Source organism: Callithrix jacchus, chromosome 15 (genome assembly GCF_049354715.1).
Source record: "Callithrix jacchus isolate 240 chromosome 15, calJac240_pri, whole genome shotgun sequence".
Taxonomy (NCBI): Eukaryota; Metazoa; Chordata; class Mammalia; order Primates; family Cebidae; genus Callithrix; species Callithrix jacchus.
The window spans coordinates 80,320,185-80,332,781 of NC_133516.1; the positions used below are offsets into that span (position 1 = coordinate 80,320,185).

General features: G+C 36.9%; 2 protein-coding genes and 1 non-coding gene across 16 annotated transcripts in view; 1 reads left to right on the plus strand and 2 right to left on the minus strand.

The window, feature by feature from the left end:
• HSPBAP1 (HSPB1 associated protein 1) overlaps positions 1-8,852 on the plus strand; it is a 58,813-nt gene extending 49,961 nt beyond the window's left edge. For all 10 annotated transcript variants that reach the window (XM_054246042.2, XM_078351986.1, XM_078351988.1 and 7 more), the window contains 2 exons: positions 8,023-8,133; positions 8,229-8,852. In XM_054246042.2, the coding sequence (XP_054102017.1) occupies positions 8,023-8,133; positions 8,229-8,759 (642 nt within the window). In that variant the 3' untranslated portion in view covers positions 8,760-8,852. The remainder of the gene's footprint in view (positions 1-8,022; positions 8,134-8,228) is intronic.
• Positions 1-12,597, minus strand: part of PARP14 (poly(ADP-ribose) polymerase family member 14) — a 121,916-nt gene that overhangs the window by 46,880 nt on the left and 62,439 nt on the right. The gene's annotated exons all lie outside the window — the stretch shown is intronic.
• On the minus strand, positions 1,538-1,639 carry LOC118148221 (small nucleolar RNA U13). The gene has a single exon (XR_004734993.1). It is a non-coding gene; the product is annotated as a small nucleolar RNA U13 (small nucleolar RNA).

Genomic DNA, 12,597 nt, shown 5'->3' on the forward strand with positions numbered 1-12,597 from the left:
CTGTCCTCTGTTAATGGGTGTTTAGGTTGGAAATAGGAATTTTAGTGGTGTGCCACTCTCTTTGTTTTAAGGACACAGAATGGGCCTGATGTTGGCATACAGGGTCCTCTCCCTTGACCAGTGTCATTAGGAAAATTGTGCTGGGCCTGGCCAGATTTGCCAATATGTGTCCCCAGTTACCACTCTTCTCCCACGCCATCTGGGCTGAAAACACTTGCTTCTTGGTTCAGGGTCATTACTAATTGCAGAATTCTGTCATGGCTTCTACATATTCTCAAAGCAGAGTCTTTCAGTGCTAGAATTTTAACATTTTATTTCTGCCAGAGGCCTTTCCCTCCGATGTACTGTGCTTAATCCTGGTTGCCTGCTCTTTTGTCAATTAAAATAGCTGCTGCTTATGCTGAAGTCTCTCTTCAACTGGGTCCTTAATTGCAGCTGTCTCTCTTCAACCAGAGGTCCTGACTGCATCTCTGCTCTCCCTGACCTGAAGCCTGGATTGCATCTCTCTGCTCTGTTTGACAGCCGCATCCTCTCCCTAGTCTAGTTTTTCCTATCCTTCGGTAATAGGAATGGCTTTGGAATCAGTGGAACAGAAGGAATATTGTAACAGAAAGCTATGTTGTATGGGCTTAGAGAAGAGGTGCAGCCCTTGAGTCTTAGGCGAGAGGTATGGCAGGAGATGAGTAGCGTCACAGATATTCTGCCTGTAGCATGCTGAACTGGAGTTGCAGCAAATGTCAAGATAGAATCCATGGAGAACTTCCATTCCCAATGCCAAAGTCATATTTACAATAGCCCTGACAGGTGTTTAATCTCCCAAGGAAGTTCATTTGTTGTTAAAGAGTGGAGCTGTCATCTTTTTTAAATATTTGAAGATACCTCCAAGTGTTTCTGTAATCTTTTCTTCTTCTAAGCTCAAAACCGTTTACTTTCTTTAGTGGGGTGTTTTTATGTGACTTTTTTTTCCCCCAGACTCTTTACCATTTCGGCCACAGACTTTGGAATCAGGCAGCTTTAAGATAAGCTTTAGGACAGTTACCTTGGTTGGCTGTCTAACACAGATGGTTAATCTCTTCAAGCCTCCATTTTCTTATAAAATGAGGATTGTAATTGAACCCACCTCAGTGTTGTGGTTGTAAGGTTAAATTGGACAATACATTGTAAAAGCATCTCATATAGTGCATGACATATGGGAAGTATTTTAAAAGCAATTAGACTTTTGTCCCCATTAATTAGACTTTGAATGTATCCTGGCTTTCTGGTACAAGAAGATATCCCAGGATACCCTTTTTCCTTTAGTGTCCCAAACTTGAAGTCAGTCGTTTCTCCAGGTAGCGACAGTTCTGTTTGTAAGGAGTGGTATATAGAAACAGATCTCAGCTTTAAAGCTGTTCATTGCTCCTGGGTAACACTGTTTCTAGGCTCTTTCAGTGACATAGCTAGAATGCGAGAGAGATAGATACATAGATAGATAGATGATACATACATACATACATAAATATTGATATATTTCTAATTTGTGTATTTAAGAAATATATATACGCAAGTAATGTGCTGACATCATAACAAACCTTAAGGGAGGCATGTCTCACAGATGAGCATGACACTGAGTCATCAGACTTAGGAACTATAAAAGGATCTAATTCAAGTTTAATGTAATAGAATTTTTTCTTATTTGTTTCTGTATTTTTATCTCTTCTCTTACACGGAAAATCCGGGTCCTTAAAAACAGTAATATACATATTTGTTTGCTATATCCAGCAATATATTTTTTAAGGTGTCAGATTTACATTTCCAAAATTCAAATATTACTATTACTACTAGCCATAAAGCTTGCAAGTAAAAATTAAGATTTCTTTGCTGTTCTTTGTATTATTAGACTGTATCTGTCACTAAGAGGATCGATACAAAATCCTTTATTCAGGAGTCATTGTGAAGGAATTTTTTTTATGGTTATTTTGCTAATTGGATATTTAGTTAAGTTCATTTGTTTCAGTTTGTTTTCAATTTTAGGATTTACTTTTTAACAATTTTGATCTAGTTTAATATTTCAAATATCTAGAACATGTAACTTGTCAAAACTATATTAAAAGTTATACTCGGGGAAATCTGCCTTTCATCTCTGTTCCATCCACTCCATTCTTCCCAGCCTTTATAAAGATCCATTTTTATTCATTTCTAGTTTATCATTCCAGTGTTTCTTATAAACATATATATCTCGATATATATATATATATAAAATTAAGTGAATACACGTTTAAATATATATAAGTATACAGTCATATTTACAAAGTGCATAGGCATATAATTCATCTTTATATATTTATTAATATATTTTTATTTTATATCCTTTATTCCACAGAAAGTAATAAACCATAGTGTTCCACACCTTGCTTTCTTCAACAATAATACCCTGAATTTCACTACATAACAGTTCAGATAAATATTCACATTTTTTCTTCAGCCACTGTCTAATGCCCCATTATATGGGTACCCTACTGTTCATTGGTTTCTTTATGGATAGATGTTTGGGTTGTTTCCAATCTTAAAAAATTACAAATAGTGCCACTGAATAACCTTGTGTATATGTTGTTTTATATTTGTTGAAGTGTGTCTTTGGGGGAGATCTTAACACTGGATTTGCCAAGTCGTAGGGTAAATGTATCTTTAATTTTGTTAGGTTTTGCCAAATTCAGCTTCATTGTGATTGTGCTGTTTTGCATTTCCATTGGTAGTATATGAAAGTGCTTGTTTCCTCCACAGCCTTACCATTGAAATCTGTTGTTGAACTTTATTGTTTTTGAGTCATAATTAGAAACCAAGGTCATATGACTTTTTCCATGTCATAAAGGAATTCACCAATGTTTTATGTTAGAATTTAGATTGTTTCATGTTTTGTGCGTTTAGATCTCTTATCCATTTGGATATTTTTCACTGGGATATAGTATAAGGTTGAGATCTAATTTTATCTTTTCCTAAATGGTAATAGGATTCTCAGGACCATCATTTGCTTTACAATCTGTTTTCCCTTAATGATTTGAAATGTCTATTTAATCATATACTAGATATCTGAACACGTGGGTCTATTTTGTCCATTGGTCTTTCTGCCTTTTTTTTTTAGACAGAGTTTTGCTCTTGTTTTCTAGGCTGGAGTACAATGGCATGATCTCGACTCACTGCAACCTCCATCTCTTGGGTTCAAGTGATTCTCCTGCCTCAGCTTCCTGAGTAGCTGGGATTACAGGCGCCTGCCACCACGCCCAGCTAATTTTTTGTTATTTTTAGTAGAAGTGGGTTTTAGTCATGTCGGCCAGGCTGGTCTCAAACTCCTGGCCTCAGGTGATCCACCCACCTCAGCCTCCCAAAATGCTGGGATTACAAGTGTGAGCCACTGGGCCCGGCCCCTGTCTGCCTATTTATTTAGAGAGATCTTATGTTTTTAACATTGGTGGAACTAACTTCTGTCATTGCTTTTCTTTTAAGGGTTTTCCTGGCTATTCTTGCCTCTGTTTTTTATGTGTTCTTTAAAATCAGCTTGTCTAGCTTCAGGAAGAAAAAAAAACCTTTTGATGTTTTTTTCTGATCCATATTATATTTTATATTAGCTTAAGATGTTGAATTATCCTGTCCACAAATTACATGCCTTTCCGTATGTCCAAGTCCAGTTTTTGTTTTTGTTTTTACAGCTGTCTTTTAAAGTTTTCCTCACATAAGCTTTGCACATTTCTTTTAAATGTTTATTCCTAAGCACAGTGGTATCGCCTTATCCTTGAGGGATCTATTCCAAGATCCCCAGTGGATGACTGAAACCCTGAATATTACCAAACCCTACTATGATCAATCAACACTTTTCTGTTCATGCCTTCCACCTATAAATGTAATGTCTTAACTAAGGTGCAAACTTATGCATCTTAACTAAGTACTTATCATCCACTGTGGCTGCAGCTTTGCAGTTTCAGGTGTGATAGCAAAACTAGCATGATTTTTTTTTTCTCTTCACAATTTCATAGTTAGAAGATTTGTTCTTACCATAGATCTTAGTAACCTCAGCATCCTGGTTTTTTCTCTCCTTATTAAGTCGAGAACTTTCCTTTTTCACTTAAGGAAAGCACTTTACAACTTGTCTTTGGCATATCCAGATTGCCAGCATCACAACTCTTGTACTTTGAGGCCATTATTAAGTAAAATAAGTGTTCCAGGAATACAAGCATTGCGAATAGCACGACAGCGATCTGATCACTGAGCTAGGTACTATGTGACTCAGAGGCAGGGTAGTATGTACGGTGTGGAGTGGAATGGTGAGAGCTTTCATCACACTACTCAGAACTACATGTAATTTAAAGCTTATAAATTGTTTATTTCGGGAATTTTTAGTTTAATATTTTCTGACTGAGATTGCTCACGGGTAACTGAAACCGTGGAAAGCCAAACTGCAGGAGGACTGCCATATTTCATCTGTTTTGCTGCTAGGGTAAGGCCTTCTCTTCCATTCTGTCTTCTAACTGGATAATATTAGTGAATATGATAGCTATTGATTTTTGTGTTAATTTGGGTTATTTTATTTTGTGGTAGTTTTTAATTGACTTTCTTGGGTTTTCAGATATCTCTGATTACCTGAAAATTAAGATAGTTTTTCTTCTTCCTTTCTACTTTGTTTGCCTATAATTGTGGGGCAGAGGTGGAGATTTGGTCTGATTACATTGGCTAATACATCCAATTCATTAATAATAGTGGAGATAGTGGGTATCCTTGTCTTGTTCCTGACTGTGAAATGCTAGATTTGGGTCTGAGTTGTATATGTGTTTTATCACATTAAATATCCATCAATTTCTAGTTCATTACTTTTTTTGTGGTTTTTTAAAATCAGGAAAATGTATTGAATTTTGTTGAATTGATAGAGATGATTACATAATATTCTTCTTTAGCAAATATCTGGTATTGCAATAAGTAATATCAATTGATTGCCTAATACTGATTAATCCTTAATTGCTGGAACAAATACCACTTGGTTGTGATATACTGTCTTTAAATGTACTATATGATATTATTTGTTCATATTTTATTTAGATTTGAATTTACATGGCCTCAATAACATGAAAGATCTCACCACAGTGTTTTAAAAGGCTAATACATCCAATTCATTAATAATAGTGGAGATAGTGGGCATCCTTGTCTTGTTCCTTATATACAATTTAGTCATCTTTTCTAGAATTTTCCAAAGGATTGAGTATCATTGAGTATAAACAGACTCCAAGGTAGTACTTAGAAGTGTAGTAGCTAAGAACTTCATGCTGATTTCAAATGGATGATTCCTGCCCTTCACTAAACCAGACATCCAGTTCCCTCTGCAACATCTTTCTGTATAATTCCATTTGAAGACCATTCATTCTTTATTGAAAAACTGGAATGCACAATTGGAGTTAAACAATCATATCTTTCTCTGTCATATGTTGCTTTTATCATTGTCTCTTCAACATTGGACAATATTGGACAATAATTCCTTCTTTTTGCCAAATTTAGCTCCAGAAAAGCTCTTCCACTGTGGCCTCCAAAAGTTGTGGGATTACAGGCATGAGTCATCATGCCCAGCTTAGAATTTTCTTAGTAACTTGCATCTGTTCTGTGTTCTTCCCGATCCCTTCCCTGTCTGTGCTGTTCACTATCCTTATTCTCTTGCTTAAACAAAAAAGTTTTGTCACATTATCTGTCCATCTATCCGTCTGTCTGTCTCTGTACACATATACACATATATATATTTTTTCTATTGGTTCTCTTTCTTTAGAGAACCTTGACTGACATACCATATGAACCTACAATTCCCTTCTTAGGCGTAGACCCAAGAAAAAATGAAAATATATGTCCACACAAAAACTTCTACATGAATGTTCACAGTAGTAGTATTCATAATAGCGCAAAGTGGACACAACTCATATATCAATCAACTGATGAGTGGATAAACAAAATGTGCTATATGTGTACAATGGAATATTTTTCAACTATCATAAGGAAAGAAATACTGATGCATGCTACTGCATGGCTGAATCTTCTGGTATATAATGAATCTAATGGTATATGTTATATCTGTTTCTGGTTGTCTGGCTATATCTTCTGTTAGTTCTGTTTCTCTGAGGAACTCTGACATACCAGATGATCCAGCAATTCGATTCCTGTGAGTATATAGATAGATATCTTTACATGATATCTACATGTATGTAAATATAGATATCTATCTAATAAGTAGATAGAAATGTCTATATAGAGAACAAGAGATTGAGATTTACTTTAAGGACTTACTTAATGGTGGGGGCTTGCATATCTGAAATTTGTAGAGCAGGCTGACAGCCTGGAAACTCACATAGGACTTCTATTATAGTCTTGAGGCAGAATTTTTTCTCTAAGAAATCTCAGTTTTTGCTCTTAAGGCCTTCAACTAATTGGATGAGGACCATGAACATTGTTGAGCATAATCTCCTTTACATAAAGTCAGTTGATTGTAAATGCTAATAACATTTTTCAAAGTATCTCCACAGCAACACCTAGATTATTGTTTGACCAAACAACCGGGCACTGTAGTCAAGCTCACTTGACTCAAAATTAATCCTTACATATGGTAGCTTAGTGTTTAACCTTTTGAGGAACTCGCAGGTTTCTGAAGTACCATTTACATTCCCACCAGCAATGTATGAAGACTCTGATTTCTCTGCATCCTCACCAACACTTGTTAATGTCTCATTTTTTGTCATATCTGTCTTTTTTTATTAGAGCTATCCTGGTGTGAAGTGGTATCTCATTATGGAGATTTGCCTTTTTAAATTCAATATTATGTCTCTAAGATTCATTTGTGTTGTCACATGTAAGCTGTTCATTCATTTTCTCTGTGATATAATATTGTGTTAAGGTACCCCATAATTTATTCATTATTAATATTTATTCATTGTTACTATTTTAATTACTATTACTGTATTTATGGATATATATCAATCATTTATATTTATAATAATTTATCCATTCATTGTTCTGTTGATGGATGATTCGGTGTTCAGTTTTTTGCTTCTATAAACAGAATATTCTCATACATGTTTCTTGGCACGTAGGTGCAAGAGTTTCTCTAGACTGGGTATAAATCTAGGAGTGGTATTGCTGGTCCTTAGGGTATACAGTATTCAACTTTACCAGATAATGCACCCATGTTTTCCAAATGTCTCTATCAGTTTGTTCTCCCATTAGTATATAAGAGTTTTGTCTATCAATGTCCCACTTGGAATTATCAGGCCCCTTTTGAGAGAAATCTCATGGGTTTCTCCATTTGCACTTCACTGGAGGCTAAAAATATCTTCATATGTTTATTAGTCATCTGATTGCTCCTTTTAAAAATGCTTGTCTTCGTGTCTCTTGCTCATTTTTAAACATTTGCTCGTTTCTCTTATTGATATGTGTAGGTTATTTATTCTACATATTAATCTTTTATCAATTACATATGTTACAGGCATCTAGTTTGTTTTTTTCCTTCGTGGTATTTTTCGATAAACAGCAGTTGTTGATTTTAATGCAGTTTCTCATTAATGCTATACCTTATAGATGAATTTCTATCTTAAGAAATTCATGTTTAGATGATTAGCCATCTCATTCTTGTAGCCAAGCATGTTTATTGTAATTTTTCTTCCATCTCTCAAATAATTTGCTTATCAAACCCTATAGGGATTATTCCTCTGTATGTAGTACTTAAAAAAAAACTTTAGACATGTCAAATAATGGAAAAGATTGGAGAAAACATAAGGTGATTCATACTTAAGGCCATGTCTTTTAAACAGAATACATACTTAAATTTGACTGGTGAAATACTCTGCAACTCTTCTAGATGGCAGGTGATAGTAAATACACAAAAATTGTGGTTCTATCAATAGCATATTCATTCCTTCTATAACAAAGTTTATAATAATGAGCGAACAGAAGATGAAATTAAGAGACTTTACACTCTGAGACTTCACTGAAGTTAATATATATATATATTTTTTAATTAAGGAAGAGGATCACCTAGCCCGGGTAGAAGAAGCAATCACCCGTATGCTTGTGTGTGCCCTGAAAACTGCAGAAAATCCACAAAATACAAGAGCCTGGTTAAACCCTACTGAGGTAGGCGGCTTCTGGTTCAGCCCTGACTAGGACATTTCTTTTCCAGTGCAACTAAATGTATGTAACCATTTTAAAGTGCTTTTCTTTTCCCTTAGGTTGAGGAAACATCCCATGAAGTAAACTGTTGCTACTTAAATGCAGCTGTTTCTGCATTTTTTGATCACTGCAGAACATCTAAGGTAGTAGAAATCCAAACACTGAGAACATATGGAGACCACATGAAAAAGGAAGAATTCAGTGTGTGCGACCACGTGGAGGTGGGCCAAACAGGTAGCCAGAACTTAACCACGGGAATAGGCAAACTGGAGGCAGCAAGTCACTTTGGGCCAGATCTGGTCCCTGTAGCACAGAGGTCCGAAGAACCATCTTCAGAAAGAGGAGGCATGTTTGAAAGTGATGGGAAAGACTTTGTAGACAAGGATGGAGAACACTTTGCAAAACTGCGTTGTGCCAAGAGGCAACAAATAATGAGCAACAGTGAAAATGCAGTTGAGGAAGAGATTGTCTCAAATACTACTGCGGTTCCTTCTCAAACATTCATTTCTACAGATGACTTGCTCGACTGCTTGGTGAATCCACAAGTAACCAGGATAGTGGCACAACTTTTGATACAAAGAAGTTTATGATTCTAGTGGAAGATGACTTTTAAAATAACATTTTTTAATTATCTATTTTTAAGTAGTAGGATCATAAAATAAAGATGAACCAGCAAAAGTTCAGTTTGCGTGTTTGTAAATGTATTTATCCTTACCAAATTACATTTCAGTCTGTTGCCACTGCCTTTCATGCACATTCCTCTTTGGCCAAACTGGCTGTTCTTTATTTGTAAGCTTTTTTTCCTCCCTCATGCCATCCTTTCAGCCTGTCTCAAATGTAAGTCCCAAGTATTTCCAGCAGGAAGTAATCTCTCCATCAGTTTCAGGGGGCCAGCCTGCTGCTTACTTTTGCAGATAAAATTTTACTGGAACATGGCATGCCATTCATTTACATATTGTCTATGGTGGCTTCAGGATTACAATGGCAATATTGAGTAGTGACAGAGAGTATCTGGCCCAGAAAGCTAGAAATATAGACTATCTGTCCCTTTATAGAAAAGAAAAACTTTTCCAACCTCTAATGTAATGGATCTACTGGGTTTGGAGTCTAGCCTTGCTCTGAGGTGATCTCACTTTTAACAGCTGCAGGATTCTCGGTTAACTCCTGTCATTCAGAGCAGGATCCAATCAGGAGATAAGTTGTTGGGGGTCCAGTATGAGGCCTCTTTAGGCAGGAACTCAGACATCTAGGAACGCCAATCCTGGGACTGAAAAGGTCTCTCAAACAGTGACTAAAGGTTTAGCTCAGTGAAATTGATCCCACTCTCATTACATGTGCAAGATCCAGGGATAATTAATTAGCATTACTAAGAAGTAATTTAGAAATTAGAAAAGCATATTGATCTGAGAAACCATGCATAAACAAATACAAAACAGAAAAGATACGCAAAGTCACCTTTGAGATGAACTGATTACTGCCTATCCTACTGTTCTCGAGGTAAGAACATCAGTAAATATGAAGAAAGTATGTTTTCAAAGAAGGAAGGAGGGTGTTGTTATGTAAGCAAGCCCAGGGAAAGAAACGTCTGAAAAGAGCCCTTCTGTGGCACTTACCACCATCTGACCACTATGTATTTATCTATGAATTTCATTACTGTCTATCTCTCCTAATCAGAATGTAACTCCTTAAGGGTAGGGACTTTGATTATTGCTGTTATTTGCAGAGCCATAATGAGTTGCCAGCGTCTAGTAGGTGCTTAGTAAATATTTGATTGAGCGAATAATAAAAATGAGAACGTATTGACAATACCTCATCAAATACATTGGGACAGAGAATGTTATGGCCAAAGGTAAGGTAGCTGTTACTCTTGGTATATTCCTATTGCAGAAATAGATATCTTTTACTGCAGAGAGTCAATTTTTTATGCTTGCTATTCCTTTACCCACTTTTTCAAACTGCAGATAGTGACCTATTAGTTATAAAATCAGTGTAGTGGGTGAGACCATCATTTTTTTTAAAAAAAATGGAATAGAATAATTTCAGTGAACTGGAATACTGTATTATTTCAGGAAACCTTTTATGAAATATTATTTTAAGGTAAGTATATCATAAAATTTTTTAGTTATGTCTGTGTATGTATTGGGCTCAATGTAAAATTTATTTTTTAGTGTAGGTTGGGGTCAGGAAAGTTTGCAAGGTGTTTTGTGTGTATTTTGCATTTTAGGTTTTGGGATACATGTGAAGAACATGCAAGATTGTTGCATAGGTACACACATGGCAGTGTGATTTGCTGCCTTCCTCCCCATGCTATCTCACCCCAACTTCCCAACCCTGCTGTCCCTCCCTTATTTCCCCCCGACAGACCCACATGTGTGATGCTCCCTTCCCTGTGTCCATGTGTTCTCATTGTTCAACACCCGCCTATGAGTAAGAACATGCGGTGTTTGATTTTCTGTTCTTGTGTCAGTTTGCTGACAATGATGGTTTCCAGGTTCATCCATGTCCCTACAAAGGACATGAACTCATTTTTTATGGCTGCATATTATTCCATGGTATATGTGTACCACATTTTCCCTGTCCAGTCTATCATCGATGGGCATTTTGGTTCATTCCAAGTCTTTGCTATTGTAAACAGTGCTGCAATGAACATTCGTGTGCATGTGTCCTTATAATAGAATGATTTATAATCCTTTCAATATATACCCGTAATGGGATTGCTGGGTCAAATGGAATTTCTATTTCTAGGTCCTTGAGGAATTGCCACACTGTCTTCCACAATGTTTGAACTAATTTACACTCCCACCAGCAGTGTAAAAGTGTTCCTATTTCTCCACATCCTCTCCAGCATCTGTTGTCTCCAGATTTTTTAATGATCGCCATTTTAACTGGTGTGAGATGGTATCTCAATGTAGTTTTGATTTGCATTTCTCTAATGACCAGCGATGATGAGCATTTTTTCATATGTTTGTTGGCCTCATGTATGTCTTCTTTTGTAAAGTGTCTGTTCATATCCTTTGCCCACTTTTGAATGGGCTTGTTTTCTTCTTGTAAATCTGTTTTAGTTCTTTGTAGATTCTGGATATCAGCCCTTTGTCTGATGGGTGGATTACAAAAATTTTTTCCCTTTCTGTTTGTTGCCGATTCACTCTAATGACTGTTTCTTTTGCCATGCAGAAGCTGTGGAGTTTGATTAGGTCCCATTTGTCTTATTTTGGCTTTTGTTGCCAATGCTTTTGGTGTTTTGGTCATGAAGTTCTTGCCTATGCCTATGTCCTGAATGGTTTTGCCTAGATTTTCTTCTAGGACTTTTACGGTGTTAGGTCTTATGTTTAAGTCTTTAATCCATCTGGAGTTAATTTTAGTGTAAGGTGTCAGAAAGAGGTCCAGTTTCTGCTTTCTGCACATGGCTAGCCAGTTTTCCCAGCACCATTTATTAAACAGGGAATCCTTTCCCCATTGCTTTTGTCAGGTGTTTCAAATATCAGATGGTTGTAGATGTGTGGTGTTGCCTCCAAGGCCTCTGTTCTGTTCCATTGGTCTATATCTCTGTTTTGGTACCAGTACCATGCTGTTTTGATTACTGTAGCCTTGTAGTATATTTTGAAGTCTGGTAGTGTGATGCCTCCAGCTTTGTTCTTTTTGCTTAGAATTGGCTATGCAGGCTGTCTTTTGGTTCCATATGAAGTTTAAGGTGGTTTTTTCCAGTTCTATGAAGAAGGTCATTGGTAGCTTGATGGGGATAGCATTCAATCTGTGAATTACTTTGGGCAGTATGGCCATTTTCACAATATTGATTACAAGGTGTTTTGAGACAAAACATTTAATTCAGCTAGAGTTAAGTCTTTGACATGCTGAAACCTAGGAGAAGAGTTAACACATTGGTATGTATGGATTTCTATGGTATGAAATGGATTATGGGGGATAATTTCCTGATTTCGTAGAGATTATGAGGTAGCAAGAGATTCTGGCTATCTGCAGAGAGTGATGTGAGAAAAGAGAGTGAAAGGGGGGCTGTCAGCCACTGTGGTAGCAGGGTCCCATTGTATCCTGCATTTCACAGGTGAGCCTGCTTGAGTGACTGAAATCATTGGCAGGGCGCAGTGGTTCATGCCTGTAATCCCAGCACTTTGAGAGGCCAAGTTAGGCAGATCACCTGAGGTCAGGAGTTTGCGACCAGCCTGGCCAACATGGTGAAACCTTGTCTTTACTAAAAATACAAAATTAGCTGGGTATGGTGGCACAGGCATGCAGTCCCAGCTACTCGGAAGCCTGGGGCAGGAGAATCACTTGAACCTGGGAGATGGAGGTTGCAGTGAGCCAAGATCATGCCATTGCACTCCAGCCTGGGCAACAAGGGCGAAACGCTGTCTCAGGAAAAATTTAAAAAAAAGGACCCTCTCTCCTGAAGCCAAGGTAGTTAAAGAATAC